The sequence below is a fragment of the Panthera onca genome, chromosome C2, assembly GCF_046562875.1.
Source record: "Panthera onca isolate mPanOnc1 chromosome C2, mPanOnc1 haplotype 2, whole genome shotgun sequence".
NCBI classification, from domain to species: domain Eukaryota; kingdom Metazoa; phylum Chordata; class Mammalia; order Carnivora; family Felidae; genus Panthera; species Panthera onca.
The window spans coordinates 22,896,502-22,918,743 of NC_138347.1; the positions used below are offsets into that span (position 1 = coordinate 22,896,502).

Consider the following 22,242-nt stretch of genomic DNA (forward strand, 5'->3'; position numbering starts at 1 on the left):
TTTCAAGGAGCAAAAAATAAAAGAAAGAACAGAGTTTTTTCCAGAGCTAAGATCTCACAAGGAAGCAGTGAATATACATAAATAGTTGCTGGAGACTTTGGTCAGGATTCCAGGGCACTTGAGGGGGAAGGAGACAAAGAAAGGAGGTCCAGGATAAAATCCAAATCATGATAAAAAAAACAAGTAGCAATTAAGAGAGAGGGGCTCGCAATATAAGTTGAGGAAAAGGTCATAGAACAGGTCATATTTGTAGTTGAAGAAAGATAAGGTGGATAAAGCTATTGCTTTTATTTTATGGTTATTTTTTGCAGCCTCGAACTTTCCACTGAAATATCTTCAAGAGGTTTTATAAGAGAGAAATATTAAGAAGATACTTTTAAGGAGAGCTCAACATTTAAAAGGAGCCAGTAACAGGACAAGAGTCAATAAGACTGTAGCAGAATGACTCTTCTGTCTGAAATAAAGGCAAAATGTGAGGGAAAAGCACAGATGAAATGGTGGCATTAGTCAATGCATTCCCTTGACAGGGTCCAAACGTATCATCCAGAAGGCGAATAAATCGATGGTTGATTTTTGTGAACACTGTTATTTTGAAGAAAAGTGATGCCAGGAATTCTAAGGTATGAGAGTTTTTGACCATATAGTGGAAATGTGACTAATTAGAATGAGTGGAGATAAAGCAGTGTTTGAGCAAAGGTCAGATTAGGATCTGTAGTTGATTCTGTTAGAGGAAATTGGGATGTGGAAGGAGAATGATTTCCCTTTGGGAGGGTCAGTGGGATGCAGACAGAACAGAAAACTACCTACAGGATTGATCTGAGTGGCACAAAAGAACACAATCCAGTGATTATCCTCTTGTGAACCCCGGCATAATAGGAATAGGTATACAGAACAAAACATTCCAGTTTGAGCGCTTACCATGATGGACTCGAAGATTCAAACTTTGTTAATTGAAAACAATTTGCTTCCTTCAAAATAAATGTAATCATATATAAAAATTCACAGGTCAACTAGTGTGGAAACATATTAGGACATTTCTAAATGTGTTAAAGTATTTAAAATATTAATTTAATATTAATATTGTATTAAAATTACAATAGCAAAATAGTTAATAAAGGGTGAATATGCTATGTCTGCCAGATATCGTTTATTTTTTTATTAAAATTTTTTTAATGTTTATTTATTTTGAGAGAGAGAGAGAGAGAGAAGGGAAGGGCAGAGAGAGAGAAGGGAGAATTCCAAGCAGGATCCAAACTGTCAGCACAGAGCCCAACATGGGGTTTGATCCCATGGACCCTGAGATCATTACCTGAGCCAAAACCAAAAGTTGGATGCTTAATCAACTGAGCCCCTCAGGTGCCCCTCATTTCTTTTTATATCATATTTGAATTACTGTTTTAGTGTAAAAATATGGGCATGATTTGACATATATATGTGTGTGTGTGTGTGTGTGTGTGTATATATATATATATATGTATATATATATATATGAATATATAACATCTAATAGTAAGTATTTATATACTGCTTCCAAAACTTTACATATAATACTAATATTATAATCTCCATTTTCATAAAAGAATACTGAACACAGTATTTGCTTGTGACAAAATATATTTATATATGGCAATGAAAATTATTTTGGAAATAAAGCACACTAGAAAGTTAAGTCAATAATTAAACTAAATAATGTAAGTTATGTATGTGTACTGTATATAATAAAGACAGAAATAGTTTAGAGATACTCATAGATAATAGAAATAGATGGAGATATAGCTACAAACCTCCATTTTAAAACTATTCTTCATGCACTGAAATCTTCCACCTGTGTGGAAGGTCAAAATCTCCAGACTATAGTGCTCTTCATAAATACCAGACTCAACACCTCTAAAAAAGAAAATCTTTTCCTCTGAAGGCCTGGCACTTTGGCCTCCTCCATGAGCATGTGCAATTTCTACGAGCCTGTCTAGCTTCCCTGTCATAACACCTATTCTATTCCATTATATTATCCACAAATCCCAATTAATTATAGGCTTGGAGAAGGAGAGAAAAAGATAGCAGTGTTTTAATATTCTCTTTGTCTTTCAGCATGAACTTTGTGGTTAAACTGCCTTTATTGCAGAAAAGGAAAGACCAATGAACTCTTTCAGAGGTATATGAGATTCCTAGTGTTCTCCAGTCTTAAAGAACTGGAGAGCTAGCTCGTGGCGGGATGGGGAAAGGATATAGAAGACACAGATTTATTCCTCCCTGCCCCAGCCCCAACTCATAGGAAATGTGTGGCTAACTCCTTAATTTTAGATCTTGTCTATCCCAGAAAGAACAAATGACATTCTGCTTATAGAACCCCGTGGGATTATAGGTACCACTAACTTTTTATTTTAAAACAGAAGAAAAACCAAAAGTGCATTTTGTGCAGTGTTACTACTAATATTTCCATATGGCTGAGGCATGGGCTACTCATGAATGAATGTTAGGGAAGAGGGGTTGGTGACCATAAAAGAAATCCAATGCCATGAAAAGTGGTTTTAATTTTGTCTCAAAGTTAACAGGAAGCATTGGCAATTTTAAGTGGTGAAAGGTTGGATGGAGAAGAAGTAGAATTATGGGACTGGGAGAAGAGGAAACAGCTTGTAGCAATTCAAGAAAAAGAAGAAAAGCAATTTGAAAGGGCAGCACTCTTATGGAGGGCATCATGGTAGAATATATTTGAGAGATGTTAAAAAGTGTGTTGCATATGTCAATTATAGATTAGATCATCAAAATGGAGGCACTAGGAGGATAACAATATATCTTCTGGGCTCATAGAATGTCATGTTAACACAGGCAGAAAATACAGCAGGAGAAGCCAAATTAGGAAGAAGAGATGTCATCGTGATGCCATAAACTTAGTTATTAATCTCCTTGTGGATTCAATTATTAAATTTAAATTTGAGAAAACCTACAAAACTGTTAAATAGATTAGTTTAAGCCACCAGTGATTCATGCAATTTAAAAGTCAAATCTAGTATGACACTTTACTATGTTTCACTTGGCATTCTTTCAACAACTACAAAGCCAGCAAAAGGCAACTACTCCCTTACAGAGTTGAAGAGTGAAAGAAGATGACAGTGTTAAATAAGTCGCAGATCCTGCCCGTGAGACTATAGACAATGTAATAGATGTGATCATAGAGGTGGGGAGATTTCCTCCAGGTACCAAAAAGGTTATTAAAGTGCCGTATTTACAGAGTTGCCCTTTTAATAAAAATATTGCTAAAATGCAACAATAAAATATGTACAAATTATTCTCTGCTTACCATTAACAATAACGATGATATCACGGAAGTCAATTTCTCCCCTAGCTTCCACTCTTCCTTCACACCTGTATATACCTTCATCACTTTTATTGATGTTGAGAATCTGCAGATTATTGTTGGCTAGCATAGCAAAGCGATCTAGAAAGTAAGCAAAGGGGAGGAAATGATATCAGTAATTGAAAGCAGAGTCCAGTATGTTCTAAATTGCTAAGAGTTAAAATATGGCACTTGTCTGACACTATCAAACTTTTCATCAACAAACAAATTCAAATTTGAAAGTAAAATGTAATTTCATGGCTTCAATTTTTCCACTCCACACTGCCTTGTTACACCTTTTTTTCTAAAATACATTCAAGACTTTATTTCCACATAAAATGGTTAGGCTATTATTTTCCCCTTGGTACTTTGAATGCAGAAATGATACACAAAAGAACAATGCTGAGAGATTAGATATTGCAGGCATGAAGACATTTTGACTGCAAATATGTAGCAACTAAAGGATGGAAAAGGGTTAGAAAATTGATTGAATAGCCTTCCTTACACAATAATTAAACTAATAATTTTGTATACCCTTAGGAGAAAGCTAAATGATACAGTAATATTCAAGTCACATAAAGGACATATAAAATGGCCATATCTTGAATTTATTTGAATTTTTTTCTAAATGCAAGATAATCCACTTTAATAATGAATAGATTAGACTTTATTAATTTTATTTCAAGATTCCATTTTGTGTATGAGTGTATGCACATGAATATACATAAAAATAGGCTGTTAGAGGGCATGCATTAGTTGATTGCTTAAAATAATCTGGCTAGCCTAGGCATCATCTCAGCCTGAACATGTTTTCCATAATGTCTGGTCTGTTTTTTTAGTCATGGCAATTTTGTTGCAGTGTTAGGTCCTTTTCTCTTCTTATCAAGTAAACAATATTCTCACATCTAGTCCATTTTGAAACATGTTGTAAAAGGAATATCTTAAATTCCATCAGTTAATATATCATTGAACATCATCTTTTTGGTATGCATAGTATTTGAGATACTTTGGTAAATACGAGAGAGACATCCTCAACCCCATTGTACCTTTTGGTAAAGTAGAAATGGCATTAGTTTAAGGTGCTCTCCTCCAGGGTATTTACTGTTATACCATTAAAGGTTACTTTTTGGACCTATTCCAATGATTACTGCTCTTCCCCTATCTGCTGGCTTGATAGACAGGTAGGGTAAACATGGAAGCCGCATGAGAAAAAGGTACAGCTTCCCTCAGCTTGGATCACTGAATGGATGGCTGGGCTGCCGACTGGACGTAATCTACTATATTAGGTTGTTTTGGGTTCGATTCAGATTTGGGATTCATTTGCCATAGTGATTCCTTAATACAATTTCTTAATGCCATACCAATTCTAGTTTGGACTACAAATACAAATAGGAGAGTGATCAGAATATGAGAAGACTGCGCTTAATACAGGTAAGAAAGAGATAATTAATAAAGAGCAGAAATAGGTAGATTCAGAGGCTCCCGGAAATAGAAAATATTGATTGTAAAGCAAGAGACACATGATTTTCAGCTCAGGAAGGACGATAGTCCCCCTTATTTATGGCTTTGCCTTCTGCAGTTTCATTTACCTTCAGTCAACCGTGGCCCGGAAGCAGATGATCCTCCTTATGACATCTTACCAGAACTATATCACAATGCCTATGTCATTCACCTCATTGCATCCCATCATGTAGGCATTGTATCATCTTGCCTCATCAAAGGAAAAAGGGTGAGTACAGTACAATAAGCTATTTTTAGAGAGTGGCCACATTCACATAACTTTTATTACAATAAAATTGTTGTAATTGTTCTATTTCATTATTAGTAATTGCTGTTAATCTCTTAATTTATAAGTTAAATGCCTAATTTACAAATTAAACTTTATCATAAGCACATTTTTTTTAGAAAAAAAGTATATACAGGGTTTGGTACTTCTGGTAGCCACTGGGGAGTCTTGAAATATATCTCCTGTGGACATGGAGGGACTACTATACAAACTTTCCCATAATATTTATTTCTTCTTTAGGTTGACCCAAAGAAGAGAGACACAAATTTTTATACATACGCTTTCCCTGGTAAATTTTCCTTTTCTCTAAGAAAAGCCTGGAGAAAAAGAATCCTCAAGAAATTTTAAAGTTTAACTCACAAGAAGTCCTGGAATAACTCAGAACTCCTAAAAATTAAGAATGTTTCAAAGTCAATTAAAAGAGCCTCTACTTGAGCATGTGGCTGGAAATTAGAATGAGAAGCAATTATAAATTGTAATAGTTCAAACTTAGGGATGCCCATAATTATACCTTGATTATTGTAGTATTTTTAAATTACTAAAATATGTATTATCCTTTAACTATAATGTTCTTTAACACTTATAGGATACTTAGTTACAAAATTAGTAAGCAGAAGAATTATTTTAATCAGGAAGGCAATATTTGATATAAAAAGGAAAATGACTTGAATGTCTATAATACATATTTTGATAGGAATAAATCAATCTTTCTTCTAATTGTAAACTTTTAATCAAATGGCCATTTTAATATAGTATTTCTACTGTCTGAGAGAAGTTATTAGAACATTAGAAAAATAGTAGTTACCTGCTAAATGTAAATACATCCCAATGTTTCCATACAGAAAACAAACCATGTGAAAATTGCATGTCAAATTGTAGATATGGGTGTCAAGTCCATGGAATGATATAGTGAACTATCAAACTGAAGTACATCATGAATATGTGCTTGTAGAAAACACTTGAAGAAAGCACTGCTTCAATCAATTACACATAACTATGGATATTAGGACTATTTGACTATTAGAGGTTATTAGCTTCTCTCAATTATACAGAACTTTCGTGTTTTTTTTTTAAATTTCATTATTGCATTAAAAAATAAATGAAAAAATGTAATACTCAGTAAGTGATCTGCTTTATGCTTCTTTAGGCAGATTATTTTCTAGCCCTCTTTTGTTCTCATTCCCCAGCCACTGATGATATGTCTCATCTACTCTTATGGCTTCAATTACCATCAATATTTTGAGTCTCACAATTTTTCTTCAGACAAGACCATTACCTGAATTAGAAAAGTCTGTAACAGTATAGCAGATGTACCTACTGAAAAGGGTTGGAAATACTTTAATCTCAGCAAACTTAAAATTCACTGTACTATTTCCACCTGAAATTTCTCATATGGTCTCTCCAGTTCTGTCTTAGCATGTCTGTACATTGAACTATTTGCCCGAGTCCAATTCCTTGAATCATCCTTGACTTCTCCATCTCCCTCCATCTACGTATCCAATTAAATCCCATGTCCTGTCACTTCCCCCTTTATCATTACTTATTCTAAATCTCCTTCTCCTTCAGCAATTATTTCATTAGGGTTTGAACTGTTATCAATGCCTGGAGTTTTGCTTTGACTACCATCCAACTCATTCTTCTCACTGAAGCACCAATATCCTTCCCAAATTCATATCAGGTCATGTTACTGCTCTGATTAAAATGCTTTAGTGATGTTGCTTTTGGATAAATTCCTTAGCGGAGATGTCAGGGTCATTATGACTCGGCTCAACCTTCCTTTTCAGTCTCCTATCTTATTAGTTCTTTATGACCAACCCTAGTTTATATTTATCTATTAGTATAAGTATTCCAGTTGCACTTATTCATAAATTTTCATTATAATAAACTTATTCCAGGTTCTAGAGCACCACTCATGGTATTTTTCACCTCCAGGCCACTGCAGATGATGTTCTCCCTCCTGACAAGTCCCCACCACTTAAGTGTTACTTCTCTATTCAGCAGGCATCTTGGACTCCCACCTCTGCCCTAACTAGTTGAGGTATTCTTTCTTTATTATCTTCTATCATTACACTTTCCTTCTCATAGACTTCAACATACTTTGTTTTCACTGATTTCTCTATTAATCTTTTCTACTAGATTATTAGCATTTGAAGGCAGTGAACTTGTTTATCGAGTTAACTATGAATAACAACCATCTAGCATGCTAGATGGCACATAGTAGGCTTTCAACAGCTAGTTCAAAATTGAATGAATTTCTATACTGGAGGGAGATTACATAAAAAAATATTGAACAAGATGATTTTATCCACAGTTTTTGATGCAAAAAGGGTACTTCATTTGGCAATGATCAAAGCACTTAGAATATTTTAGAAATAACTTTCAAACTGGCTGAGGTTGAAACAGGCATCTGCGATATCATATCCCTTCATTGAGGGATCCTAAAAGTCAGGATTTTCAACTTTTGTAACAAAATGCCACCTTTACTTCCTAAATGCTTAGGTTATCTAGCAGATGGGTTATTTTCAGCAAGTAGCATGGAAAGGACCTCCACTCAGAATATTTTGTTGGAATTTTAATTAAGACTACCTGCCATACAGCTGCTACCAAAAGCATGGGTAATAAGATGGACATATCCAAGCCTTCATTATTTCATCTAGAGCCTGCAAACTTTACTCACGCACCACATTAAGGCTTCAGAAAGTTGCCTGGATACACCATATTCTTCTAAATCCCCTTATATGTTCCTTTCAAGGTTATAAAACTAATCTTTTTTTAAAAAAATTTTTTTAATATTTATTTATTTTTGAGAGAGACAGAGACAGAATGCAAGTGGGTTAGGGGCAGAGAGAGAGGGAGACACAGAATCGGAAACAGGCTCCAGGCTCTGAGCTATCAGCACAGAGCCCAACGCAGGGCACGAACTCACGAGCCATAAGATCATGACCTGAGCTGAAGTCGGACGCTCAACCGACTGAGCCACCCAGGTGCCCCTATAAACCTAATCTTATTCCATTAGCTTTAATAAAGGGATCATACAAGATATAATCAGATGAAGAATATTATTTCTTGTAAATTATTTATGAATGTACAAGCTGTCCAACAATAAACTACGTGGCAGGTTCCTCTGATATTAAAAGGTTAGAAAAGCTTGCCCTTCCTCATAATTCACCTAATTCCTTTATGTCCTAGAACTAAAAAGAAAAAAAAAAGATGTCATTTCTTTTCTTTGCTTGACATGCAATTCAGAACTAGGTTTCATGCTTAGACTAGTCCCTTCACTTACATGGGATTTTTTTATTCTAGATAAAACCTGAGTGTCTATAATTTTGGTAAAACTTCTTCTTCTCAACATTTAAAAACTCAATGAGAAGGAAGGAGAAAGATCAATGTCATTTTGCTGAGAACCTGATATATACACAAAAATTTTATTCATTCATTTAACAAATATTTATTATATGCCTAAAGTCTTATTTGAAACTCACAAGCATTGTTTAAAATAGAGATAATAACCCACTGTTTACAGATACAGAATCTGAATTAGATAACAGTTAGAAAAGTTATTCAAAGCATCACGGCCAAGGAGTAGAGCCATAATCGAATTCTACCTTCAAATACGTCCGTCCCTGCATACTGGAGAAAAGTGTGTGAGTTGTGGCAGAGAAGCAGTGTTCCTCCAACACCATCACACTGGACTATAAGTCCTGGCTTTGAGCCTTTTGTTCCATGTGTCTTTTAAAAACTATAATTCAGGGGCACCTGGGTGGCTCAGTCGGTTGAGCGGCCGACTTCAGCTCAGGTCATGATCTCGCAGTCCATGAGTTCGAGCCCCACGTCGGGCTCTGTGCTGACAGCTCAGAGCCTGGAGCCTGCTTAAGATTCTGTGTCTCCCTCTCTCTGACCCTCCCCCATTCATGCTCTGTCTCTCTCTGTCTCAAAAATAAATAAACGTTAAAAAAATAAAAATAAAAAAATAAAAACTATAATTCATTTCAAAACCTTCTTGTAATTAAGGTTTACAATAAACCAGATGTACACTTAAAGCCTAAGATGAGGCAATGTGAAAATGTTTAGACATTGTCATTTAACTTCTATACAAGAACTGCCTTTTCTTTATTATGGAGGGTAAAATAGCTGAAAATACATTATACAATGTACTCATGTGATATGTTAATAAAATATAAAGCAGTTGTCCTAAAATAAAATAAGAGGAAATAAAGTACCATTTCTCACCTATTATAATACAGAAAAAGAGAGCTAGTCGATAACTGACAAGCACTGAAAATGCCAATACCAGAAAAATTATCTCAAAATTAAAAAAAGACTATTAAACATGATTATGATACATTCTCTGTACATACTCAAAAATAGATACTATCTGCTTTCTCTCCTTTATGCTATAAAAGTTTTATCTCTTAGAAACACACAACGGAATCATCCAAGATGGAAAGTATTTAAAAAGATTCAATTATTTCGTATCTCTCTGCAACGCAGGTGCATTGAAAAATATTCTAAATTGAAAATGCTCCCAATGCACAATGGTAAAATAGCATAATGTAAGCAAATTATGCTTTCAATTTCAGATGTCATATTATTCTGGAATTTTAGCTCAGTCTGAATCAAAATTATGAAGACAATTTGAATGAATGTACTTTTCTGTCTATTATCCATATGCATCATACCATAATATTTAGAACATGTAGGTGTCTTTGAGAGAACAGTGCCAGAATAATAAATAGGATTCATATGGTTATTATTTTAAGATTACAGAGTGAGCCCATGGGATCATGTATAAACTGTAATATATAGAATTTGAATACATCAGGATTAATTCTTTCTTTTACTTATTACCCTTCTACTGTTTTTACTAAGTTTTTCTTGAACAGGATAAGGGTAAGCAAACTTTTTCTGTAAATCTGCAAGTGATAAGTATCGTAGACTTTGTAGGCCACATCATCTGTATCACAGCTGTTCAACCCTGTCCCCAAAGCAGCCATGCAAACTGTGTAATGGTCAGGATTGGCTGTAATCCCATGACACCATACAAAAACAGCAGAGAGGCTGACTGTGGCCCAAGACCCATGGTTTGCCAACACCCACGTTAGAGCTGGAAGATTCTCAAAACCGTTTGATACTTGAGATCAAAAAAAATAAAATTTCTCTATTCAGTCAGGTAGATTCAGTCTCTTTAAAAATTGCAATATTATTAGAACATATAATTTAGGGAGTTACCAAAATACTAACTGTCGGAAATAGCGGTGACTTCCTCGTTATGATACAACCAGCTGACAGCAGGGGCAGGTGAGCTGCTAACTCGGCAAACCACTTCTGCATCCTCCCCTTGTTTGAATTCTTGAGGAGATACCACTTCTCTGAAAGTGAGTTTTTCTGCATCAAGAAAGTAAAACAAACCGTAAAAGTATTATTGCTCACTTCTCCCAATAAAATATTCCAAAATCTGTGTGTGGATTGATGCTGCAATAAAATCATTAGTTAATGCTAGATCTTTTAAAACCTGATTCCAGATAATGTGATTCCTCTACTCGAGAACTTCCCATCTCACCGAGAAGAAAGGTCAAAGTCCTCGCGATGCCAGACTAGGTCCTATGTGAACTGGAGTCAGCCCCCCAACTCCAATCCCAGTATCTTCTCTCTTTTCCAAGTCCCTGTGATCCAGACAAACTGTCTTCTTTGCAATTCCTTGAACACTCCAGGTTTGTTCTCATCCTTGGCCATCTGTGCTCCTTTGAATCCCTTCAGATTTCTGCTGCACCTTCACAAGTAAAATAACCATCTCCCTTCCCCATTCAACTCCTCTCTTTACCCCCTTATTTCCTTCACTATAGAATTCTACAGCATGGATATTCATGTATTCTTCTAAGCTCATTCATTGGTTGTGTTTCTCCGCTCACTAAAATATAAGTACCAAGTAGCCAGTGACATTTTCTGTTTTAGTTACTACTCCTTAGGACTTAGAATATTGTGTGTTATGTAGTAGACACCCAGTAAGTGTGTTGAATGAATGAATGAACATAGATATTTATGCTTGTTGAGAAATTTTCAAAAAAGTTATTCATTGTTCTTGCCAGGAAAAAAAAGTCATTTCTTTAGTATACAAACAAAACACCAGCCACCTTCCTTTGCATCATTCAAAGTAATGAAAAATCTTTCCAAATATTATGTCCATGAAATGACAGTTTCAATTTAATTTTTTCTACTTATCAAATAGGTACAGTAGGAATCACATAAACAAATATACTACCTTTTCTTAAGGAGCTTAGAAACTAAAAGGAGTAGGGGGAGTCTAAATCAGGAAAAATGAGGACAATACTATCCCAACAAATTGCCCTGCACATCAAAAAGGAAGTCATGGCATGGGAAGACTTTGCCTTTTTTTCTCATGTCGTATCTCCCAAATAATAACAATAAAGCTGTAGGGAGGGGGTGCCTTATGAGTTATTATTTCAAAAATTTGTAATTTTTCACATATTTTTCATTAATATGTGGTAAAAATACTATCACATATGAATTGTGAGGCATTTTTCTAAGGAGTTTATACAATATTAATTAATGTAGTGCTCAAAACAATTCTATGTAAGAGGTAGGTACTACTATTATTCCATTTTATTTTTTTTTAATTTTTTTTTAACGTTTATTTATTTTTGAGACAGAGAGAGACAGAGCATGAACAGGGGAGGGGCAGAGAGAGAGGGAGACACAGAATCTGAAACAGGCTCCAGGCTCTGAGCTGTCAGCACAGAGCCCGACACGGGGCTCAAACTCACGGACCGTGAGTTCATGACCTGAACCGAAGTCAGACGCTTAACCGACCAAGCCACCCAGGCGCCCCTATTATTCCATTTTATACATGACGAAACTGAAGACAGAGAGGTTAGGCAATTGCTCAAGGCCACAAAATTAAGTGATACAGCCTGGTTTCACCCCTAAGGAGTCAACAGGCTTCATTCATAGTATTCTTAAACATGATTCCTAAATGTTCACCAACTGATGAATGGATAAAGAAATCGTGGTTTATATACACAATGGAATACTACATGGTAATGAGAAAGAATGAAATATGGCCTTTTGTAGCAATGTGGATGGAACTGGAGAGTGTTATGCTAAGTGAAATAAGTCATACAGAGAAAGACAGATACCATATGTTTTCACTCTTATGTGGATCCTGAGAAACTTAACAGAAAACCATGGGGAAGGGAAAGGAAAAAAAAAAAAAAGGTTAGAGAGGGAGGGAGCCAAAACATAAGAGACTCTTAAAAACTGAGAACAAACTGAGGGTTGATGGGGGGGTGGGAGGGAGGAGAGGGTGGGTGATGGGTATTGAGGAGGGCACCTGTTGGGATGAGCACTGGGTGTTGTATGGAAACCAATTTGACAATAAATGTCATATTAAAAAAAAAACATGATTCCTATATGTAAGAAAGGGGAAGGAATATAGACAACTGTCAATCTTAATTCCTAAAATCAAGTGTAAATATGGAAAATCATCTTAAAGAAAATTCTGTTGGTGAAGAATCCAGCTAGATATTATTCTCCACTAGATGAATTTCCAGCTTTTTCTGTGTCTACTCCTGTTCACTGACCCTCAATTCTCATTCTAGACTGGTCACTGCTATCATATACGTAATGTCATTTTTTCTAATCCTGACCTTTTATTTTAGAGTGAAAAACTACTTCTGATAAATTTCCTAACACTAAATATTCTACTGTTTTCTATTTACCCAATAGATTTTTAATGGCTGGAGAACATGAAAACATTTTCATCTCTATTATTTTACCAAGAGAATTGGCTCCATCTATATTTATAATAAACTATTTCCTATTATCGATTCCATTTTAGAGATGCACCATGGCAAAATATAAATAAACTGATACTTGCAATGGTCTTACAACATTATCTAGCACATAGTTATTAATGGGTGTTAATTTTTACTAAATGCATTATGTTCAAGTTCTTATACAACCACAAATTCAATTAACTAATAAATGCAAACTTACGGTAAATTTCCAATACAACTGTAGCTTCTTGTGTCTGTCCTTTGGCATCTGTTGCTTGACAACGATATATCCCTGCATCCTCTATATTTGCGTTGTAGATGGTTAATCGTGATCTAACACCTTCCTTTTGCACTGCTACCCTCTGTGTTGAAATTATCTTCTCCCCTTGAGGATTATACCAATCTATACTCTCAGGTTCACCAATTGCTGCAGAGAGCCATGGAAAAGAAATGTTTGAAAATATGTCTCAAGTGTTTGTTTTGGCATTGACATTTACTATTATGTAACAACTTTTAACAATTTAGAAAAAAAATGTAAATAAGAGAAGGCTGGAAGTCTCAAAATCTTACAAAATTGAAAGTAAACACAAATGTTAGCACACATGTTCATCTTTATTTATCCAATGTTGAGAATTCAGCCCTGTTTGCGTAAGCAAAACCCAAAAGTTCTATAGGAAACTTCCAGTACGGAATTTCAGCCCTGATAGTTGAAACTTTACCATAGCAATCTATGAACTATTACTACAGTTAAGTTATGAAACTGCCTTGGCCACTGTGTCAGACATAAATTATATGTGATAGATATATCTGACCAGAAACACAATTACTAACATGATTTCACCTGTTCCCAAGTCTCTTTGCTAGGGTCAGGAGACAGTACTTTTTTCCCCGATAAAGCACAGCTCATAAAAATGTAAATCTTATGCAAAATCAACTTTGGCTTTTGATAATACTGAATTTGGAATTAATTCCCCAAGTTGTGAAACTTGTACAGATAAGGCCAATGACTATTTTTAAAATGGAGCCCTAATCTTTTTTCTCAACTAAAATGAATAGTTTCATCATTTTAATCTAAAACTGTTAACTATTTAATCACATGATAATTAGAATGCATTGAAATGATACTTATACTGCTAGGCAATTACAACCAAATCATTACAAGGTAAACATTTATTTCAGTTTTCCAATTCAGAATCCAGGTTATTATGCTCTTCGTAAAAGCTGAAACTTCCAAAGTTTGCTTTTACTGACAAAAAGGATGTATTTCACCTAATTACTTGAAGGATAATTTGTGGAAGCGGTATGTGCTATTAACTCAAAAGTATCAGGGGAAATGCATAAAGGGGAAATGCTAACATCTGCAGGACCACTTTGAAGAACATTGTTCCTTCTTATACTTTTCCCAAGAAATGGCTTTAGAAACAAATTATTGTGTTTTCCATATCAAATTAGACATGCTGGAGCAAAAAGTATGAAAGAACATTTAGCTAAATATTAAATGGATCTTAGTTATGTTATCTTCAGATCTTTCTGGACAGAACTATAAAACCACAGTGGTTACAGGATAACTCATTTAGGGGATGTATTTGTTTTAATTCCCATCTCCATAAAGAACTACAAATGAGTAATTTAAATGAACATCATTTTAAATTTGAACAATATAAACTTTCATTTTATACAGTAAATTATATAGGACATTCTGTGAAATATTTTGGATATTTTCACTCTTGGTAATATGGTATAAAATTTCATTCTCATGGAGAATTCATTTTGGATTTTCATAGAGCAGTCATGACTCTCTTTTTTAAAAATTTTTTTTAATGTTTATTAATTTTTGAGAGACAGAGCACAAGCAGGGGAGGGACAGAGAGAGGAGACATAGAATCTGAAGCAGGCTCCAGGCTCTGAGCTGTCAGCACAGAGCCTGACAAGGGGCTCGAACTCACAGGCCATGAGATCATGACCTGAGCCGAAGTCAGACGCTTAACTGACTGAACCACCCAGGCACCCTATCATGATTCTCTTTTGATGACATCTCTAATAAATAATTTCCTTTAAAACTTTTCATATTTTTTATTAAGCCTGAACTACTGAATATACTGAACTACTGGATATACTAATAAATAACATTACAATTTTTATTTTCTTAAAAATGTGGAGTACAAATTCATTTGCTAATTATGACATAATCTTATTTAGCTCTCTGAAGGTCTGACTCCCTTCTAGTGTAAATTTAAGACATTCATTTTACTGGATTTAGATGTCTATGTTCTAGTGTCAGGAAACTTTAGAGTCATGTCAACTTAGTCAACCTTGTAATAAAATATATTATATATATATATATTTTGTAAATATATATATATAATATATATATATATATTATATATATTATATATATATTTGCAAACCGGAATGCTTCTATATATATATATATATATATATATATATATATATATATATAGAAGGGTTGCAAGGTTTTCTAGCATCTTTATTTTTAGATTCTTGTTTCACTATTGTGTATTTAACATATATAAGACTGCTTCCACAATAACAGTATGGCTCTTGGTTATACATCTTTGTATAAAAGGAAAAAAGATGTTTAATTATTTTGCCTTATTTTAAGAGCAAAACGTAGTACCATTGAATGATGTTAATTCATTCTTTTAAATTATTCCTCACTTTGACCTTATGTAATACCTACAGATGTAATAACATTATGTAGTGCATAACATATATATATAACATAAATAACATATATTATATATATGTTATATATAATGAATCTAAGAAAATAATACAATGTCATTTTCAAACTTAATTTTTAGACTATTTAATTATTCTGTGAATATGTTACACAATTGAGCTATGTATGTGCATCTGTGCATTTGTGTATATAAAATATGGATAAGATTTAAAAACAATGATCTTTACTCTTATTCCAAAGCTCTGCTGACATGATAAGTGATATTGAACCAATATCTCACTTGCTGTCTTCCTTTCTACTTGTCAATATGCAAAAATATGTATCAACAGACCTATCAATTTAGTTAGACCTTTAGGAAGGCAAAATATGAAGAATCATGCCCTCCTAGTTTTTCATAAGATGTGATATTATATATACATACTCTAATGTAATATATATTATAATGTATTATATATGATTTATAAATATGTTATAACTTTCTATCTTTTTTGAGAGAGAGAGGAGAGAGAGAAGAGCACAAATGGGGTAGGAGCAGAGGGAGCGGGGGAGAGAGAGAGAATTTTAAACAGGCTTCATGCTCAGCACAGAGCCCTGTGAACTGTGAGATCATGACCTGAGCTGAAATCAAGAGTCAGCCGCTTAACCAACTGAGCCACCCCAGCCACCGTATGTGAATATTTTTCATAACTTTACGTATGAAGGCTTATATGCATAAAAATGAATTTGATTAATATAAATAGAAGTACAATGTGTGCATTTGTGACTTCTACAGTACGCTAAATTAGAATTTGTCACTTAAGTATTTAAATGTCTTCTGAAAAAATTCTGCATGTGCATGATTAAACTAAATGAGGTCCATATAATTTCCCACAGGTATTATGATATATGATACTTTTGATTAATAGTCATAAAATTCTTGCCAAAGTTTTGCTGATTAAATATCTTTTTTTTAATTCACTTTTCATAAGGACAGATTTGATTTGCTTTGTCTGAAAGTTTTCATTCAGGTATAGCTATAATGCAGTGTGCCATATCTAATTTATTCATTGCATATTTATAAAAGTAATTCAGTTATAATATTTATATTCATCCTAATATTATTATTTATACAGGAATAACATTTGAATTTATTTAAGTTATTGTGGATACATTTTATTTGATAAGTTATTTTCAAAATAAGTGAGCTAGTTTGATGGTCAAAATTAATAATTTGAAATTAACAAAAATAAACTCCATAGTTTTTAATATGTAAAATATGGCTAACACCTTCCATCATCAGAAGCCCAGTGGTATTATAAGATTTTATTTTTGGAGAATTATTTTTCACTATTTAAATTTTGCCAATGTATAATATTAATTAAAGCCAAAACAAGTAATCATCTTAAAATATTTGTACACATACATACCTGTACATGTGAAGAATTTAGATTCACCCACGCTAAGCTCTACTTTGCTAAGTGAAATTGTCACTTGAAGAAGAGCTGAAAAAAAATTTAAATAATAATTAAGTATGGTTTTAAACATAAATTCTAAGATTTTATCACATGATCTATAAACTACATGATCCAAACAGAAACTATTTTCCTGTAAATTTTTATTACCTGTAAAAAGAAATGGAACTTTTATAAAATAAAATCTAATTATAAAAATCAAACAACATTATGTCTGTTACATTAGTATAAAATTTACAACTAGACCAAATACAGGACTTAATTAACCTAACATGTTGAAATTTATTTCCCAAGTAAATGAATAAATTCATACTCACTTCCATATTTACATTCTTGGCCATATACGTGCTACCACATGGGGCAAAAACTACAGAAAATTCTTGCCCAATATTTGGAATCTTATTTGAAATCCTATACTGTCATTGTAACAATAGAAATATAAATTAACTACATTTTGGCTACCTACTAAATTATTTCCATGAAAGAAGGAAAAATATTGCATAAGAAACATGAATAAACACTATTTTCACAAGATAAATAAATTAAGTGAAGGAACCAGGACAATGGCAATAAAATAGAGGAGCTGTTTAATAAGTTTATTGTCAAATTTGAAAATACAATAGCTGAATACTCTAACATGTTAGAAGATAATTAGAATTATAGTTTAATACAAATTGAAAGACGTGTTTCTAATAATATGGTAGACAAGATAATGTAACTACATCCCAAACCCATTCCACCATCTCTTACTTCCCGACACGCATTATCTGAGTTTTCAGTAAAGTAATGGAGTCTCAAGGGGAAAAAAAATGAAGAAAAAAAAAAATCTAAAAGCCAGAGTATAAAGTGCTACTGACAATCTGTGGATGGTAGTAACCAAAAGGTGCACAGATAGTACAAACATAGGATCAAAACTTGTCTATAAAAGGGGATGCTATAGAACACCAGATAACACTGGACCAGAATAAAATTCACCCTTAGGAACGAGAAGGGGATACAATAAATCAGCCCACTAGCAGAAAGGCAGTGATAAAGAGAGTTAAGTTGTTTTATTGTTTGGTTGGTTGGTTGGTTGGTTGGTTGGTTGGTTGGTTGTTTTAAATAGGCTCCAGGCCTAGCATGTGGAACTTGAACTCAACCTAGAGATCAAGACCTGAGCTGAGATCAAGAGTCCGACGCTTAGACTGAGCCACACAGGCGCTTCCACATGGCCTAAGATTTTTGTAAATGAAGTTCTTCTTAACCTAAACTCATATTCTAACATTATAAAAACCATGGTCAAATAAGGCATTATGAGCAAGAGTCAATTAAAACATCCAAAAGGAGAAACAGACCCTCGAAATTTCAAAAAATGGAATTAGGCTAAAAGTGTAACTTAACTATGTTGAAAACTAGAGAAATGAAATGTAGAATCAAAAACATAAGAAAAGAAGAAAGTATTTATCAAGAAAGACTTGTGGTACATGTTTAAGCTCTTTAAAATATGTTTCCTTGTACTCTTCACCATCGAGGGATAAATTCCCTTTTTTTCAGGACACCTTTCTGGGAACCAGGCTGGCTTACATGGCTTTCTTCTCTCCTCTCGGTCTTGGGTCCAGTTTCTTTTTATAATTCCTTATTCTCAAAGAGTGCTTGGTACATATAGGGGCTCAATGAGTGTTCAAGTAATTCTAACATTTCAGGGAGAATAGATTAAGAAAAGCACAGAAGTTAGAAAGAATAGGAAGAAAACTAGTAGAACCAAGGGACAAGAGAATATCTAAAAATATAAACAAGGCCAATTCCAATGAGAATTCACAGAGGGGGACTTCTCCTTCTGAAGAATAACTAATCCTCTTGGTGCATTTAGTTTAAGTGTAATGGGCTCAGAGGCAAATTGCAAAAGTTAAGTACATTGAGATTGCCCATATAGTAAGTAAACTTGAATCTGAAGAGATGGCTGGGGCTTTGGGGATCCACAATTCTGGGCATGTGGTCAGGGGTTTTATAAATTGGGGAAGATCTGAGCATACGTACAGATAGAAAGGAAGGAGGCAGAAAAGACGGATGGCTGAAAATAAAAAGGGAATTGCCATTCTGTTCCACTTTTTTTTTTCCTCCCTCTTCTTTGTCCTTTAAGATATTTATCCTATTTCCTTTTCTCTTTGGATCTTTAGTGTGCGCTGTTCTAAAATTTAATCCTATGATTTCCAAACTTCAGCTAGAATCCAGTTGGATAGCGTATTTTAATTTCAAATTTTCTATGTGCAAACTGAACCCATTCCCCTTCCACCAAAAATGCCTACTGTTCATATTCCATTTTTGGTCATCATCAATGAATTTTTAAGTCTTAGAGATATAGCCTCTGAAATATCATTTGTATGCATTCTTATTTATTTCCAACACTTTTCCCCTAATACATGGACTCATTAATTTTAATGTGAGATGTTTATTTTAATCCAGGAGAGTGATATATCAGATTCTGTATTTCTTTTTCTGACTTGTACCTCTTCAAGCTTTCTTTCAATACTTGAAATTCTTTCAAGTATTTCTCAGGGTGCTGCATGCATAAGTTTATAAAACTGTTTAATTTCACCTGCTTGTTTCAAAAGTCCTCAGAGTGGATTTGCTTAATCCAATTAGTTCATTATGATACAAATTTTAATTGAAGGAAAACCTACCTTTCCAAGTTTATTTCCAATTACTCTTTCCTAATGTTCTGCAGCTAGAGACAATCATTATTAGTTCTCCCTGCCCTTTCTCCACGGACTCAATTTCCTGTAACTGTGTACTCGCTCAAACTATTTCCTCTGCCTTTCTCTCCCTTTCTCACATGTCCACATAGCTGGCTACATTCTATCTTCAAAGCAAAACTAATATACCAATAACTTTACACATCTTCTTTGATAGCCTCCTCTATGGTATCACCAAATAAATACCTTTGGTCAGTAGGCATTTTTACTAAACAAATGAAACCTACATGATTGCTAATTAAATTCTCTACCTTATTTAAATGTAAATTTCTAAAGGCAGAGGCTTATCAACCTCACTTCTGTGTCTCTTAAACTGATAAAATATGAATACATGGCAGAATAATGGATAAAAACCAAGGGCTTCTTGTACAGTAGGTACAGAACACTGACAATATTGACAATATAAAATTTTAGAATGACTTCATTGCCTTAAATTGAATTTAAAGATATCAGACAGTTTGAGAAATGTCTGCCAATTATTATTTAAATAATTCCCTTCACTTGTCTTTGTAGTAAATTTGCTTTTCAGAGGAAAAGTTTATAGAAAAGACAAAACTTGAAGGATGTAAGCACTTTAAATGTCAAATACAGTTCTGGATAATTTTACACTGATTTGCTAATGGGTATAATAAATAATAACCTATTCATTGTAATAAAATGAAATTGAGCCTGAAATTAATTAGTTAATTTATATTAAAATACGTGGTTAATTTTTCATTCAGTAAAAACTATCAATTCGCCCATTAATCAAGACCATATTTTTCACGGACATTTTGGTGACTAGACAAATCGTTATATTTCAGGTATTAAAGTATATGAAGAAAATACATAATTCTCTAGTTTAAAACATTTCCCAAAGGCTGGATTTGCTCTAATTGACCTCTACAGATACATTAAAACACGTGCATATTAGGAAAAACCTGGAGAACTAAAATTTAAGGTCATCTCTTATTCGTGGCTCTAGTGATTTAACATCCAGAGTTTCTTGTAATCATTCTTGACCCATAGCCACCTACAATGGTTTCATTTTGGAGCCAAATGTCAGAAGAAAATTAAAGTTTTGTAGTGTCAAAAGTTGTGTTCAGAGAAAACTGGACAGGGCTGACATATTTAATACCTACCTAGTTAATCTCTCTTTCATTTTTGTTGTCTCAAGGTACACACCAAAAAATTAATGTGTATCATAATGAGACTTTTAGTTCATTTAGAAAAAAAATATTAAGCATTTCTAATTAAAATTTCTATTTAGGAATGGAATTTGAAAATAAAATGGCATTCACCGATGTTGAAAAATCTGATTTTTATGTTTTACTTTTTTTGTGTATTTTGAATAGACATAGTAATGTTAAATAAAACTGTAAAGGGTAAAATATTTCATAGATTAAATTCATGTAAGGACCATTACTGATTAAATATTGGCATTCCCTATAAATTAATCAATAAATCATCTTTTTTATTAAAATTGGGGTTGAATAGTAAAAAAAAAAAAAAAAAATGCCAGTATCTTCACAATAGATTCTCAAAGTAAGGAAAAGCTTTAACCCACATATGAAAGAGTGGAGCCATGATAAATCTATGTCTTCTGAGAACTATTCTCAAAGAAATGCATGTAATATCAACCTTAAAAGTAGAGTTAGGTAAATTAAAAACTGTCTACAAAAATCAGTATTTATTAACTACATGCATTTTGCAAATCACTCTTTTAAATGTAATGATATACAAAAATAATAAACCATAGTTCAAACATCAAGGGAATTACAATTTATTTTGAAAAACTACCACTACATAAAATGATAAATGATAAAACAAGATGACCTGCATCAATTATGGCCATAGTGAGATTCATAACCAAGAAGGCTACAGAGAGGGCAATAAAACAAACAAACAACAACAAAAAAAAAAAAACAAAGAGATGTGATAAATATTATAATAAACAGAAAGAAGATAGACATTCCATATAAGGAATATATAATGATGGTGGATATTGTAGGTTAGGCAAAGTGTTCAAGGAACATTCAGAGAATGGCTAGTAAATCAATGTAAAGTAAGTTGTCTTCGTGTATAATATGGGTAATATATTACCATTGGAGAAACAGTTTTGAAAAGACATTGGAGGATCTCAAAAGCCATGATAAATGTCAAGCCTCAAATTTTTCTACATTAATTATTTATAAATAGATACTGACATGATAAAATTGGCATTTAGTAAAGGTTAGAAAGAAGACAAGATAACTGACAAATTGAATTAAGCGGACAAACACCTTGGGGCATGTTACGTTGAGTATCTGGGTTTGCTGGTGACAAAGGATATGGAAATATAGGAGTGGAGGTTACAACAAAGATCAAAATAGAAGTTATATCTGTAATCAATGAGACCATTGGCAAAAAAGGGAAAAAGTCAAAGGTGTTAAGACCTTTCTACTTCAATGAAGCAAGGGTCAC

General features: G+C 33.5%; 1 protein-coding gene across 2 annotated transcripts in view; it reads right to left on the bottom strand.

The window, feature by feature from the left end:
- The window catches only part of NCAM2 (neural cell adhesion molecule 2), a 531,010-nt gene that overhangs the window by 221,027 nt on the left and 287,741 nt on the right, over window positions 1-22,242 (bottom strand). For both annotated transcript variants that reach the window (XM_078452862.2, XM_078452863.2), the window contains exons 2-5: window positions 17,024-17,098; window positions 13,134-13,340; window positions 10,362-10,505; window positions 3,299-3,436 (exon numbers count right to left, since the gene is read on the bottom strand). In XM_078452862.2, the coding sequence (XP_078308988.2) occupies window positions 3,299-3,436; window positions 10,362-10,505; window positions 13,134-13,340; window positions 17,024-17,098 (564 nt within the window). The remainder of the gene's footprint in view (window positions 1-3,298; window positions 3,437-10,361; window positions 10,506-13,133; window positions 13,341-17,023; window positions 17,099-22,242) is intronic.